The sequence below is a fragment of the Elephas maximus genome, chromosome 19, assembly GCF_024166365.1.
Source record: "Elephas maximus indicus isolate mEleMax1 chromosome 19, mEleMax1 primary haplotype, whole genome shotgun sequence".
NCBI lineage: Eukaryota > Metazoa > Chordata > Mammalia > Proboscidea > Elephantidae > Elephas > Elephas maximus.
In genome coordinates this window covers 55,092,559-55,105,818 of record NC_064837.1, presented here as the reverse complement: position 1 = coordinate 55,105,818, position 13,260 = coordinate 55,092,559, and the positions used below count along the sequence as shown (strand labels likewise).

Below are 13,260 nucleotides of genomic sequence, written 5' to 3'. Positions count from 1 at the left end.
CTTGCCCCAGAACACACAGCTAGTAAACTGAAGTTCAAACCCAGGCAGTGTGGTTTCAAAGCCTGTGCACCCCAATTTATGTTGTTGCTGTGTACCGTCAAGTCGATTCTAACTCATAGCAAACCTATAAGACAGAGTAGAACTGCCCCATTGGGTTTCCTACTCTATAATCTTTCTGGCAGGAGCAGATCACCAGGTCTTTTCTCCCAGAGAGCTTCTGGTGGGTTTGAACCACCCAGCCTTTTGGTTAGCAGCCAAACACTTAACCACTTCGCCACCAGGGCTCCCTCCCCAGTCTATACGGCTGTACAGACACACTGAATTGTATTTGACCCAATGTCTTTCTCTCTACTGGTCTGTGACTCCCTGAGGCTGCTCACTCCTGTACACGGTGGCAGCAGCTCAGTAGATGTCTGGTGGAAAATCAAGGGGGGGGATGGGGAGGTGGATCAGTGGCCTCTTAAATCCCTTCTAGTAGGGGTGTGAGAAGGTAACCAGGAACCCCAAAGGGGAGAAAAGGAGTTGAATAGCAGTAGGTCAAACGCCACTTCCAGAGAAATAGGGGACAGGTATCTGAGTCCTAGGGAACACTGAGTCGATTAAAAGTCCCATTTAACAGATGAGGAAAAGAAGGATCGAGGTAAAGGATCCCGATAAGTCCTAAAAACCTGAACCCTCTTCTCGTTCTGTGTCCCCAGTAGTGGAGGTGGAGGACAGAGGTGGTATCATAAGAGTCCCCCATCACACAGTGTGCCAAATTCTGCCTCAGCCTTGGGCAGAGTCATGTCATTTGCCCAGGCCCCAGTTTCCTTATCTGAAAAGTGGAGATGATAATAACAGGCACCGCCTCCACAGGCAGTTGTGAGGATCCAGCAAAGTCATGTCTTCCTTTTAAAAGTTTAGCATGAGGTAGGTCTGACCTGTAGGCCTGCGCCCCTCGTGCTGGCTCAAGGTGGCACCCCCAGGGAACCAGAGGCTGAGCTGAGGCTCCATAATGCCTGTTGTCCAGGTCCTGAACCTGTTCCTGGCCCTGCTGCTGAGCTCCTTCAGCGCAGACAGCCTGGCGGCCTCAGACGAGGACGGCGAGATGAACAACCTGCAGATCGCCATCGGGCGCATCAAGTGGGGCGTCGCCTTCACCAAGGCCTTCCTCCTGGGCCTGGTGCACGGCAAGGTCCTGAGCCCCAAGGAGATCATGCTCAGCCTCGGGGAGCCCTGCGAGGCAGCGGAGGCTGGGGAGAGTGCCCCTGAGGAGGAGAAGAAGGAGCCGCCGCCTGAGGAGGGAGACAAGGACCTGAAAAAGGACGATCACATCCTGAACCACATGGGCCTGCCTGACAGCTCTCCCACCAGCGTCGAGCTGGACCACCTCAACTTCATCAACAACCCCTACCTGACCATTCAGGTGCCCATCGCCTCTGAGGAGTCGGACCTGGAGATGCCCACAGAAGAGGAGACTGACACCTTCTCGGAGCCTGAGGATGGCAAGGTGAGCCCGTTGCAGGGCCTGGCTTAAGGGGTAGGGGTCAGGTAGACCTAGATTCACATTTTTGTGTGCGCTTGGGCAAGTCACAAAACCTCTCCAAGCCTCGGTTCCTCCATCTGTAAAATGGAGTAATGGTACCTACCTCGTGGCGTCGTCGTGAACAGCGAACAGTAGGTGAGCTGTGCGTGTAAAGCACGTAGTAAGCGCTCTGTAAATAGTGACAGTTGTTATTAACCTGACTATTAAGATCGGACCTGCCGGCTCTGAAACTCTGGTTTCCTTCCTTCACGCCAGTCCCCACAACTCTGGCTGATCCAGGCCCTCATGGCCCTCACTCACCAGCAGGTGGCGCTCTTGGACAGGACGCAATTACCTATGGTACCTCAGCCCCAGGACTGGGACCCAAGAAAAAAACTTGCCCTTGAGCTGACCCTGACTTATGGTGACCCCGTGTGTGTCAGAGTAGAACTGTGATCCACAGGATTTTCAGTGGCTGATCTTTAGGGAGTACACTGATCATCATCAGACCTTTCTTCCAAGATGCCTCTGAGTGGTCTAGAACCTCCAACTTTTCGGTTAGCAGCTAAGTGAATTAACCATTTGCACCACGCAGGGACCCAAGAGGCCTCTGTTAACTTCTCCTCCGGGGTTTTAAACTCCTGCTTAATCTACATCACCATCACTGGTTCTTGCCTAGATCCACTTAGGGCTTGTCTCAACTTCCCAGTGTGGGCCAAGGTGCCAGTCCTGAGACTCTGAGGAGAGGGCCCCAGGGGGCAATGGGAGCAGGGTGAAGCCTCAGGGCCCTAGCCTGTTCGGGGGGGCTGCTGCTGGGCTGAGATGCTCCCTTCTCTAGCTCCTCCCCTGCAAGACTAGGGAGGGGCCTGGAACAAGGGCGGCTGAAACCAGGGATGAGGCTGGGGCCCTGCTGCTCATCCTCAGGGAGGATCAGCAGGGCCCAGGCTGACCTGAGCCCCCCTCACCCACCTTCCAGCTCTGGCAGGGGAGGAAAGAACAGAGACCCCACCCTCCCCACCGATCAGCCCTGGGCCTGACTGGGAACTGGAACCTGAATGAACTTTACCCTGAAAACTCTTGACTCCTTATTCCCCCCAAATATGTGGTGTGCTGGTTTACCAGGGGAACGAGTGCCAGCCCAGCTATAAATACCCTCGGAGATGTGGCCAGTGGCTCCGACCTCGATAAGAGGGACATGGGTGGGGGAGGGGCCGGAGAGCACCAGGTCCAAGGCTCTGGGAGGGGAGGGGGCCTGGGGACTCTTTAAAGGGAGACAAGCATGGCTCCAAGAGGAATTATTTATGGAAGTTGGGGTACACAGGCAGGGCAAGTGGCTCAGTGAATGCCCTGGTTGACTTAACATTCTGTGCCTCAGTTTCCCGTTCCGTTTAACTTCGAACAAGGTCCCCCACCACAACTCTGGACCCAGAGCTGCCCCAAGCTGCCCTCTTGACCTGCTCCTCCTCTGTCTTCCTCTTCAGGGGCCTCATTCCCAGCCATGAAGGGGTCCCCTGCCGAGTGGAAGCTGGGGCCCAGAAACCAGCCTGGGACAGCCCCAGGAGGAGGTGGGAGGAGGCCTGGCCAGGCCGAGCACCAGCCTCCCCCACCCCACCCCCACCCCCACCCCCACCCTGATCAGGTTCCCTTGGTGCCGGGCAGGAGCTTTGGCTGGGGAACATTTTCCATCCTTCCTGGATTCCTCAGCCAAACAGATCCTGGGGGTGTGAGGGCTCAGACCTTGGGGTCACCACATGCCCATTTTTTCGGGCTGCGGCACCCCAGTTCCATCTTGGCCCCCTCTTCACACTCTGTCCCCCTCTAAAGTACCTCTGCCCCCCCATGCCACCCCCAGCCCCCAGCCCCGCTGAGCCAGCCCCACCGTGCTCTTCTCCAGGCCCCTCTGGAACCTCATGGGCTCCATGCCCTTCTGCTCTGCCTGCCCTTCCCAGGCCTCGCCCCGTTCCCTCTGAAAGGAAGCTCCATGAAGGTGGGACCACCCCACCTGGGTCACAGTGCCAGGCAGGGTAGATATATCCAGGGCCGAAGCAAAGGAAGAATGAAGGAATGAATGAATTGGTCTGCCCCACCCCCTCTACCTCCTTTCCCTTGTTGTCTCCCATTCTCATCTCCATCTGCACCCCCGACCCTCAGAAGCAGCCGCAGATACAGCCCCTCTACGACGGAAACTCCTCTGTCTGCAGCACGGCTGACTACAAGCCCCCCGAGGAGGACCCCGAGGAGCAGGCTGAGGAGAACCCTGAGGGGGAGCAGCCTGAGGAGTGCTTCACTGAAGGTGAGAGCCTGCTATAAGCCATACCCCACCTTGCCATGCCAAAGGCCGGAAGGGAGCAACCACCCCAGGGACACATGCATCACCAAAGTTGTGCCAGGGCCTGTTTCCCCCACCTCACCTGGGAGAATACGGCCCTCGGCGTGCTGGGGGTGTCAGAGCCACAGAGCCTCCCAACTGTGCCCTGAGCCACAGTGTGTGTGCATGTAGGTAGGGTGATGGGGTGCCTGCCTCCGAAGCTGCTGTGCAGATTCCATGCAAAGCCCTCAGGAGTGCAGGCAGCTAAAACTGCCATCCTCTTCCTCATCTTCCTCTCCCAAGAGAGGCCTGCCCAGCCCTTCAGGAGCAGCCATGGAGGAAGCATTTAGCTGAAGGGCCTGTTCTGGGCAGTGAAGGCTGCCTGGGGGAGGAGGGAGAGGACGGGGACAATAGATGGCTACAGCACTTGGGCTGGCGGCCTGTGCTTCTGACCCCCTCTCACGTCCACCCCTGGCAGAGTGTGCAGCAGAGGCCAGGCCTGAGGCCCCATGGTGAGTGGACGGGCTGGCCCTCCATCCTGCCCACCCACTCCCCACCCATCCCAGACGGAGCCAGGTCTCAGGAGAAGGGATCCTGGGTCGGGGCAGTGAGGGGACATCTAGGAAGGCTGGTGGAAACATGCCGTCTGGGCACCCAGCGGCAGCCCCCAGGCCTTGACGAGGTACCCGCCCCCTCCCTCTCAGCCTGTGTCCAGCGTTTCCCTTGCCTCTATGTGGACATCTCTCAGGGCCACGGGAAGAAATGGTGGACCCTCCGCAGGGCCTGCTTCAAGATTGTCGAGCACAACTGGTTCGAGACCTTCATTGTCTTCATGATCCTGCTCAGCAGCGGGGCCTTGGTAGGCAACACCCCGGGGGGATGGGGTGTGGGCAGAGGCAGGCCCCAGGCCCAAGCAGTTTCTCCTGGGGCTTTGTCCTTCCCACAACACAGGAGGGATGCCACCTGGTCAGTTCCGTACCCAGAGGGTCTAAAGGAACTCACCTGTAGTATCAGGATATGGTACAGAATCCACTAATTGCCTTAAAGCAACAGGTGGGCCTTCCTCGTTCTGTGGGTTCTGACGGTGTGTGCACCCCCACCATTCCAGGGGGAATGTAGAGAGAGTCCTGGGAAATCTGGGACAAGTGGGGGGAACAGGATGAAGCTCTAGCAGACTCTTGAGTATTGCTATTTTTAGGCTTGGGGAAGGGGAGCTGAGAGACTGCTCCCAGTCGGGAGGCTGTTTCATCCCCTGAAGGGGGCAGGGAGGGTTAGCCTGGAGATGCCAATAGCCTGCCCCCTGGTCTGACCCCATGGCAGACCTCTGGGAGCCAGCAGCATCAGGCAGGGTAGGGCCCGTGGCTGCTGCCTCAGCCTCCTGCCTCTGGCTGCCCCTGGTCATACTGGTGCCCCCAGGCCTTCGAGGACATCCACATCGAGCAGCGGCCCGTCATTCGCACCATCTTGGAATACGCTGACAAGGTCTTCACCTACATCTTCATCATTGAGATGCTGCTCAAGTGGGTGGCCTATGGCTTCAAGGTGTACTTCACCAACGCCTGGTGCTGGCTTGACTTCCTCATCGTTGATGTGAGCCCTCCCAGCCCTGGGTCCCCAGCTAGACCCAGAGACTGTCAGTGTGGCCAGGGTCTTAGGGAGCCCAGGCCACAGAAGTTGCATAGTGGCTCAGACCCCTGGATCAGCACTGCCCCTTCAGACTGGCCTCCTGGTTTACTTGAATACAGAGAAGCCTGCAGGGTGCAAGGGACTGGGGAAGCCTTCCTAAGGAAATGTTTTATTTCTTCCAAGAGGATGGAGTGGGGGGTCTTAGGCAAGATGGCAAGTAAGAGGGTTACTGTCAATGCCCACTGATATTTGTGGGGCATTTTCATATCCTCTCTGATCATCCCTCACATCTGCCATCATCCCCAGTTAATCAATGCCATTGCTTAGATAAAGGCCAGGCTCCAGGGCTGCTGTTTCCACTAGACAGGGCCACCTGCTGGGGAGGGACCTGGGGAAGACGCCCTAGAGCTGGGAATCCTGGAAGACCTCACATGGGCCCAGGGACTGTGTCTCTGGGCTTGGGGGAGGCTGGGGGTCCTGTACTCACTGACACCCCCCTTTGCAGGTCTCCATCATCAGCCTGGTGGCCAACTGGTTGGGCTACTCGGAGCTGGGACCCATCAAATCCCTGCGGACGCTTCGGGCCCTGCGTCCCCTGAGGGCACTGTCCCGATTCGAGGGCATGAGGGTGGGTGCTGACAGAAGCTCTATGTAGGACGCTGAGTTGAGGGGTCAGCCGCCCACAAGATGGGGTGGAGGGTAGAGCATGTCTGTACTCTGGCTGTCACTAGGGGGAGACAAGGGCTCAGACCAATTGCCCTGCAAAAGGCCTGGTTTTGAGCACGCTGGAGATATCCTCCCACATGCTGTGCCCTTGGCCCACCCCCTGCCTACCTCATTCCCGCCCCAGCCCCTCTTTCCAGCCTGTATCAGTTTATCTGTGCCACTGGGGGGCAGCAGAAGCTGCAGCAGCACCCAGGAGCCAGGGTGACACATCGGGGCAGGGAGGAGGAGGAGGAAGGAAAGCAGATCTGTGGGTTCTGGGTGACTGTGGGTTCTGGGTGACTGTGGGTTTATGGGTATCACTCCCCAATCTTAGCATGGGCCCCCAGGGCTCTGAGGCCTGAGCAAGTGGGAAGGTGTTTGCACCCCAGCACTGAGCCTGCCCCCTCAAGCTCGGGTCATGCTGAGGTGGAGAGGATCTCCTCGGGCCCCTTAGAACGGAAGTGACAGGTAAACACAGGGTTTGGGGAAGACAAAGGGGGCTTCCCCAGCAAAGAAAGGACTGCTGGGAACAAACCTGCTTCAGGCATAAAGCCTGTGAGGTAACTGGTTGTGCCCAGCAGTGTGCTCTGCCCAAGAGGCTCCTTCCTGTTCCTTCAAGGGGCCAGCCATGCCTGGGCCTCTGACCCCCAGAGCCAAGGCAGTCTCCTGACCAAGGGGAAATGGCTTGCCCATGGCTACACACCTTGTTAGTGCCCCAGCCCGGAATAGAACTCCCCAGAGCATTGCCAGGCAGTGCCACCCACTCTGTCTGGAGGCAGTGAAACAGCTTCTCCTTGAATATGGGCCCTTCTCAGATTCAGCCCAGTCTGAAATAGTGAGGTTGGCCTGTGTTCCCAGGAATGCTGGGGGACAGGGCTCCAACCCAGGGGTCCTGCCGCTTTGAAGACCCCAATGGCTTGTTTCCTGGGCCTGGGTTTATGTCTCTAATCCTGTAAGCAGATAAACAGGGGGCTGGGTCACATGGGCCAAGTTTCCTATGGGGGCTGAGGGAGGAGTGTTTGTCTCCTGCTTGGTGACCCGTAGCCAGGCTGCTTCCAGAGAAGCCTCCAGCCAAGCAGAGAACCCTCCCTGACCACCAGACCGCCCCTTACTGCCGCACACACACACACAAGCACCGACTTCTCCCCCTCTAGGCCCTGGCTCAGACTGGCCCCACTCTAGGAAGCCTACCTTGAGTAACAGTGCCCAGCTCTGCCTAGTCCCCTGGTTAGTGTGTAGGTGGGGACTGGGTCTCCCCCACCCGCCTGGACAAGGGTCTGGTCGTGACCCTCTCCCCTGGCCCCCAGGTGGTGGTGAATGCCCTCCTAGGAGCTATCCCCTCCATCATGAACGTGTTGCTCGTCTGCCTTATCTTCTGGCTCATCTTCAGTATCATGGGGGTCAACCTGTTTGCCGGCAAGTTCTACTACTGCATCAACACCACCACCTCTGAGAGGTTCGACATCTCCGAGGTTAACAACAAGTCTGAGTGCGAAAGCCTGATGCACACGGGTCAGGTCCGCTGGCTCAATGTCAAGGTCAACTACGACAACGTGGGCCTGGGCTACCTCTCCCTCCTGCAGGTGGTGAGTGCCACGTCTGACCCTGCACTGAACTGAGATGGAGGTGCCCCAGTCCTCTCATTACACCTAGGTCCATTCTTGCTCCTTGTTAGGAGTTTATCCTCCCTGTTCCCAGGGCTTTGGGTCTCTGAGATGGTCTGTAGGCCTCTCTGGGCTCTATTTGATGCCTGCCCAGTGGGGCTCTGGGCAGGCAGCCTCTGGGGAGGCCCAGGCTGGAGAGGGGAGGAAAACTTATGGATGATGGAAGTGAGGAGAAGCCCCCTCCCTCTCACACCCCAACTGCACTCTCTCAGGCCACCTTCAAAGGTTGGATGGACATCATGTATGCAGCTGTGGACTCCCGGGAGGTGAGTGGGGGTCGCTGAGATGTGACTGTTGAGTAAAAGCAGGGAGCAGACTCAGTCTGGAGACACAGCAGCACATTCTGCCCTATCCCCACCCCACCATGTCACCTCCTCAGGCGCCCCAGAGACCCGGGCAGCCTGAGGGTGGAGGGGGTCCACCTTCTGGGCCCAGGCCTGTCCTGCCTACAGTGTGATGGGGGAGCAGGGAGAGGCCAGTGTGTGCAGCCAACCCCACTGCACCGCGTCCTGTCCTGTGGCCCTGCAGAAGGAGGAACAGCCAGAATACGAAGTGAACATCTACATGTACCTCTACTTCGTCATCTTCATCATCTTTGGCTCCTTCTTCACCCTCAACCTCTTCATTGGCGTCATCATTGACAACTTCAACCAGCAGAAGAAGAAGATGAGTATCCAGTCCAGCCTACCCTCCCTCTCAGGCTCCCTCCCCCTTCTCCTCACCCTTCCATCTCTGACCCCTCCAGGACACTCTTCCCCCTTCCTTCTAGGCCCCTCTGCAGGGGTGGGGGGCTGCTATAAGGGTGGTCCCTGAGGTAGGGACATCTAGGGGGCCAAAAAGTGGCCTCCCTACCCCAACCTTATGGACGCCATCCCATTATACCTTGGAGGGAAAGACATCTTCATGACGGAAGAACAGAAGAAATACTACAATGCCATGAAGAAGCTGGGCTCCAAGAAGCCTCAAAAACCAATTCCCCGGCCCCAGGTACTGCCGCTCTGGGCCCCTCCTCCTGCAGCCAGGCCAGGCCATAGCCTATACAAGCACCTGTACATATTGTCCCTGAGAGGAATGATGGTGGTCAAATGCAGCCTGTGCTCTGCCCACCAGGCTGTGTCCTTGGTGTGAGGCTGGGCCCACCTGCAAGAAGGGGTGTTCTTGGTAATCTACACAAAGGGCCCTGTGGACTAAGCAGAACCTGATGAGCTCTAGCCACTAGTTCACCCTTTTCTCATCCTTGCACAGCCCCCCACTGTCCATCCACTGCCTCACCTGGGACCCTCAGTGCCTCTGTCTCTGGGGCAAGGGCCTCTAGAAGGGGGAGAAAGAGAATGTCCAGACACTTTCCACAGTGAGCAATGACTTTGGGAGAAGGGTAATGGGGAGCTGGGAGACCTTGAGGGGAGGAAGGCCCTCAGAGTAAGAGAGATGCCCAAGGACTCCATAGAAGAAACTAGTCCCAGACCCATCAGAGAACCCAGCTACCCCTCCCCTCCCTGGCAGACTCCACCAAAAGTTCTGACACCTCCTCCCTATCTCGCCTCTCTCTTCTCCCTCTGTCATGCTGTCATCCTGTGCCTCCTGCCTGTCCATGTCTGTCTGGGCCTGGACCCCCATTGCCCATTTCCACACATGTGCATCCTTGCACTCCTATCCATGCTGTAGAACAAGATCCAGGGCATGCTGTATGACCTTGTGACGAAGCAGGCATTTGACATCACAATCATGATCCTCATCTGCCTCAACATGGTCACCATGATGGTGGAGACGGACGACCAGAGCCAGCTCAAGGTGGACATCCTGTACAACATTAATATGATCTTCATCGTCATCTTCACGGGGGAATGTGTGCTCAAGATGCTCGCCCTGCGCCAGTACTACTTCACCGTCGGCTGGAATATTTTCGACTTTGTGGTTGTCATCCTGTCCATTGTGGGTGAGCAGGGCCAGGCTGGGATGGGCAGGGCAAAGCCTGGCTGAGCAACTCAGGAATACTTAGTGCTTTCTTCTCATGTACACGCACCTGCTTGTGCACCTGGCACTCTCCCAAACACACACACACACACCCGGCATTCACACTTACGCACAGAGTTCACACAAGGGTGGGCTCACAGGCAACCTATCACCTGCACGCACATAAATACACCTCGAGAAACACATTTTACCTGACCAATAGATGCACACTCATGTGCCATGTATTTAGTGAAAAAAATAAATGCACTGTTCCAGTATATAAACACACTGGAGAAGCCATGCACCTAATTACAGCATGTAATTATAGCAACTAGTTACCATTTACTATATAGGTTGACACTGTGCTATGCACTTTACAGGCATTATCTCACTAATTGTTCATAACTATGCCATGATACAGGTACTGTTATTGCCCCCATTTTACAGATGAGGGAACTGAGTCACAAACAAGTTTAGTACCACGCCTATAGTCACATAACTGTACACACACATGCATACATGCTCTTCTCTTATCTATGACATCTGAACACAGATTTAAGAATAGGCCTTACCCTCACCCCATCAACTTTGGCATATTCCCCCTCTAACTAGGTTAGGGCAAAGATGTAGCCCCTGACACCAAGACCTCTGGGAGAGGCCAGCCTAATAGGTCAGGTCATTTGGGCTGTGGTCTGAGGGTTGAGCCTCTACTGATCCCTTCTAGGGAAAATCACACAGGCCAGTCCTGCTTTGGGCTTGAACCCATGCCCCCATTCCCTGACCCAGCATCCCACCCTGAGGCTGTGGTTCTCACTAGGTCCTCCCTGCAGGCCTGGCGCTCTCCGAACTGATCCAGAAATACTTCGTGTCACCAACGCTGTTTCGTGTGATCCGCCTGGCTCGGATTGGGCGCGTCCTGCGGCTGATCCGTGGGGCCAAGGGCATCCGTACGCTGCTCTTTGCCCTCATGATGTCACTGCCTGCCCTCTTCAACATCGGTCTCCTCCTCTTCCTGGTCATGTTCATCTACTCCATCTTCGGCATGTCCAACTTTGCCTATGTCAAGAAAGAGTCAGGCATCGATGACATGTTCAACTTTGAGACCTTTGGCAACAGCATCATCTGCCTCTTTGAGATCACCACGTCAGCTGGCTGGGATGGGCTCCTCAACCCCATCCTCAACAGTGGGCCCCCTGACTGTGACCCCATGCTAGAGAACCCGGGCACCAGTGTCAGAGGTGACTGCGGCAACCCCTCCATTGGCATCTGCTTCTTCTGCAGCTACATCATCATCTCCTTCCTCATTGTGGTCAACATGTACATTGCTATCATCCTGGAGAACTTCAATGTGGCCACTGAAGAGAGCAGTGAGCCCCTCTGTGAGGATGACTTCGAGATGTTCTATGAGACGTGGGAGAAGTTTGACCCTGAAGCCACACAGTTTATTGCCTACAGCCGCCTCTCTGATTTCGTGGACACCCTGCAGGATCCACTTAGGATTGCTAAGCCCAACAAGATCAAGCTCATCACACTGGACCTGCCCATGGTGCCAGGGGACAAGATCCACTGCCTGGACATCCTCTTTGCACTGACTAAAGAAGTCTTGGGAGACTCTGGGGAAATGGATGCCCTCAAACAGACCATGGAGGAGAAGTTCATGGCGGCCAACCCCTCCAAGGTGTCCTACGAGCCCATCACCACCACCCTCAAGAGGAAGCATGAGGAGGTATGCGCCATCAAGATCCAGAGGGCATACCGCCGGCACCTGCTCCAGCGCTCTGTGAAGCAGGCATCCTACATGTATCGCCACAGCCAGGATGGCAATGGGGAGGGGGCCCCGGAGAAGGAGGGGATGATCGCCAACACCATGAACCAGATGTATGGCCATGACAATGGGAACAGCAGCGTGCAAAGTAAGGATGAGAAGAAGCCCTCAACAGAGGACACCAGACCTGCCATGGGGCTCGCACCTATTGGCCCTTCAGACACTGGTCATCCTCCCTCTCAACCACTGGGGCAGCCAGTGCGCCCAGGGGTCAAAGAGTCTCTTGTCTAGCAGGCAGCAGAAGTGACCAGCTGAGCCTTGGCACAATCCCACAAGTAACCCATGCTGCCTGCATGCTGAAGGAGCAGGACTTTGAATATGGGACTTCCTCTTGGGGGGCAAGATTTGGCCATGCTGGGGCTGACCCCCAGGCCCAAGCACCTGCCCCCCGCCCAGGCCATGGGAAATGGAATTGCTCTCAGGGGCTCCGTGCTGGGCCTGAGGTCCCTGGCACCATGAGTTTGTCTTCAAGTTGCTCTAACCTCCTCATGGGCCTTGCAGCCCTCCTCTTGACCCGGGCGGATGTTAGAACGTCAGATTCTGTGCCCCCAGCTTGGGGAGGAGCCGGCCTACAATGAAGGGATTGGCTACCCTCCTTTCTCCAGAGTCTTAAGGACTATTGCCTCTCCCTATAAAGTGACTCAGGATCCCCAACCCCATCCCAGACAAAGATGTCTTAACCCCAGGGTGCTGCCAAGGGTACAACTTCCCTCTGTGCGCTCAGGGATTCCCCGGAAAAGATAAATGTCACTGGTCCAGAAATGGCTCCACAAACCCGATTGGCCACTGGATCCTGATGCATTGGACTGGGATTATGGCCCCTGAAACCATTTCTTGGGCCCTGTCCAGTCTCACAGCTCCCCTGGCTGGCCCCTAGGGAAAAAGCAGAAGGAAGGATTCCACTCGACAATTGTCTTTTTCTAGGAAGCTTCAATGGGTGGTACAGATTGGGTCCTCCCGGCTGTATGGCTGCTCTGGGGGCTTTTCTTGGACTGAGCATCCACATCTGGGGAGGGGTCAGGGACCTTGATGCTCGGTAGGGAGATTCTTGTTCCCTCATTCCCTTCCTCATTCCTTCATTAGTGCCACTGGGGCTCCTTGAAGCCCCATCAAACCGCAGAGAGCTCCTCCTTCTATTTCTCCCCATACCCATCCCTTCCGTCCTCCTCATCCTTTCTTTCCCCTCCTCAAAGTGATCCTAAGAATGTTCTGGTTGAGCTCATGTTAGAGATTTTGACACTGGGACATACTACAGGAAAATCTCACCTGGCTTAGGCTCAACTTTGCCACTTCCTGCTGCCTGGGAAGCCAGACAGCACTTCTGCTGGCCCAGCTGATCTGGGCATGGCAGTGCCAGAAAAACAGACAGCTGAGCTTGAAGGAGAGACTGAGAGATCTGCTCGGGTGTTGCTGGATTTATTCACTTGTGTGTGCACCTTTATGGCCTCTGTATCTGCTTGTATGTCTGTGTGTGTACCTACAGTTGTGTGTGTTCAAATATGTGAGTATGTGTGTATGTAAGCCACTGTGTACCATGAAGCCTGCATATGTGTGTGTATGGGTATATTTGTGTATATGTGTGTCATGGTGTTCCTATAGTGACTGAAGATCCCTGTGTGAATACAGGCTGGTGTGTATGTGTCCACTCTGCAAGCCTGTTCATGTAAGAGTAACT

The 13,260-nt window shown here is 56.0% G+C and overlaps 1 protein-coding gene across 1 annotated transcript in view; it reads left to right on the top strand.

The window, feature by feature from the left end:
- The window catches only part of SCN4A (sodium voltage-gated channel alpha subunit 4), a 28,646-nt gene extending 16,662 nt beyond the window's left edge, over positions 1–11,984 (top strand). The window contains exons 14-24 of the mRNA XM_049859384.1: positions 1,010–1,489; positions 3,656–3,797; positions 4,517–4,671; positions 5,229–5,402; positions 5,944–6,066; positions 7,451–7,729; positions 8,020–8,073; positions 8,336–8,473; positions 8,690–8,794; positions 9,473–9,743; positions 10,591–11,984. Coding sequence (XP_049715341.1) covers positions 1,010–1,489; positions 3,656–3,797; positions 4,517–4,671; positions 5,229–5,402; positions 5,944–6,066; positions 7,451–7,729; positions 8,020–8,073; positions 8,336–8,473; positions 8,690–8,794; positions 9,473–9,743; positions 10,591–11,816 — 3,147 coding nt within the window. The 3' untranslated portion in view covers positions 11,817–11,984. The remainder of the gene's footprint in view (positions 1–1,009; positions 1,490–3,655; positions 3,798–4,516; positions 4,672–5,228; positions 5,403–5,943; positions 6,067–7,450; positions 7,730–8,019; positions 8,074–8,335; positions 8,474–8,689; positions 8,795–9,472; positions 9,744–10,590) is intronic.
- The last annotated feature ends 1,276 nt before the right edge of the window (positions 11,985–13,260 follow it).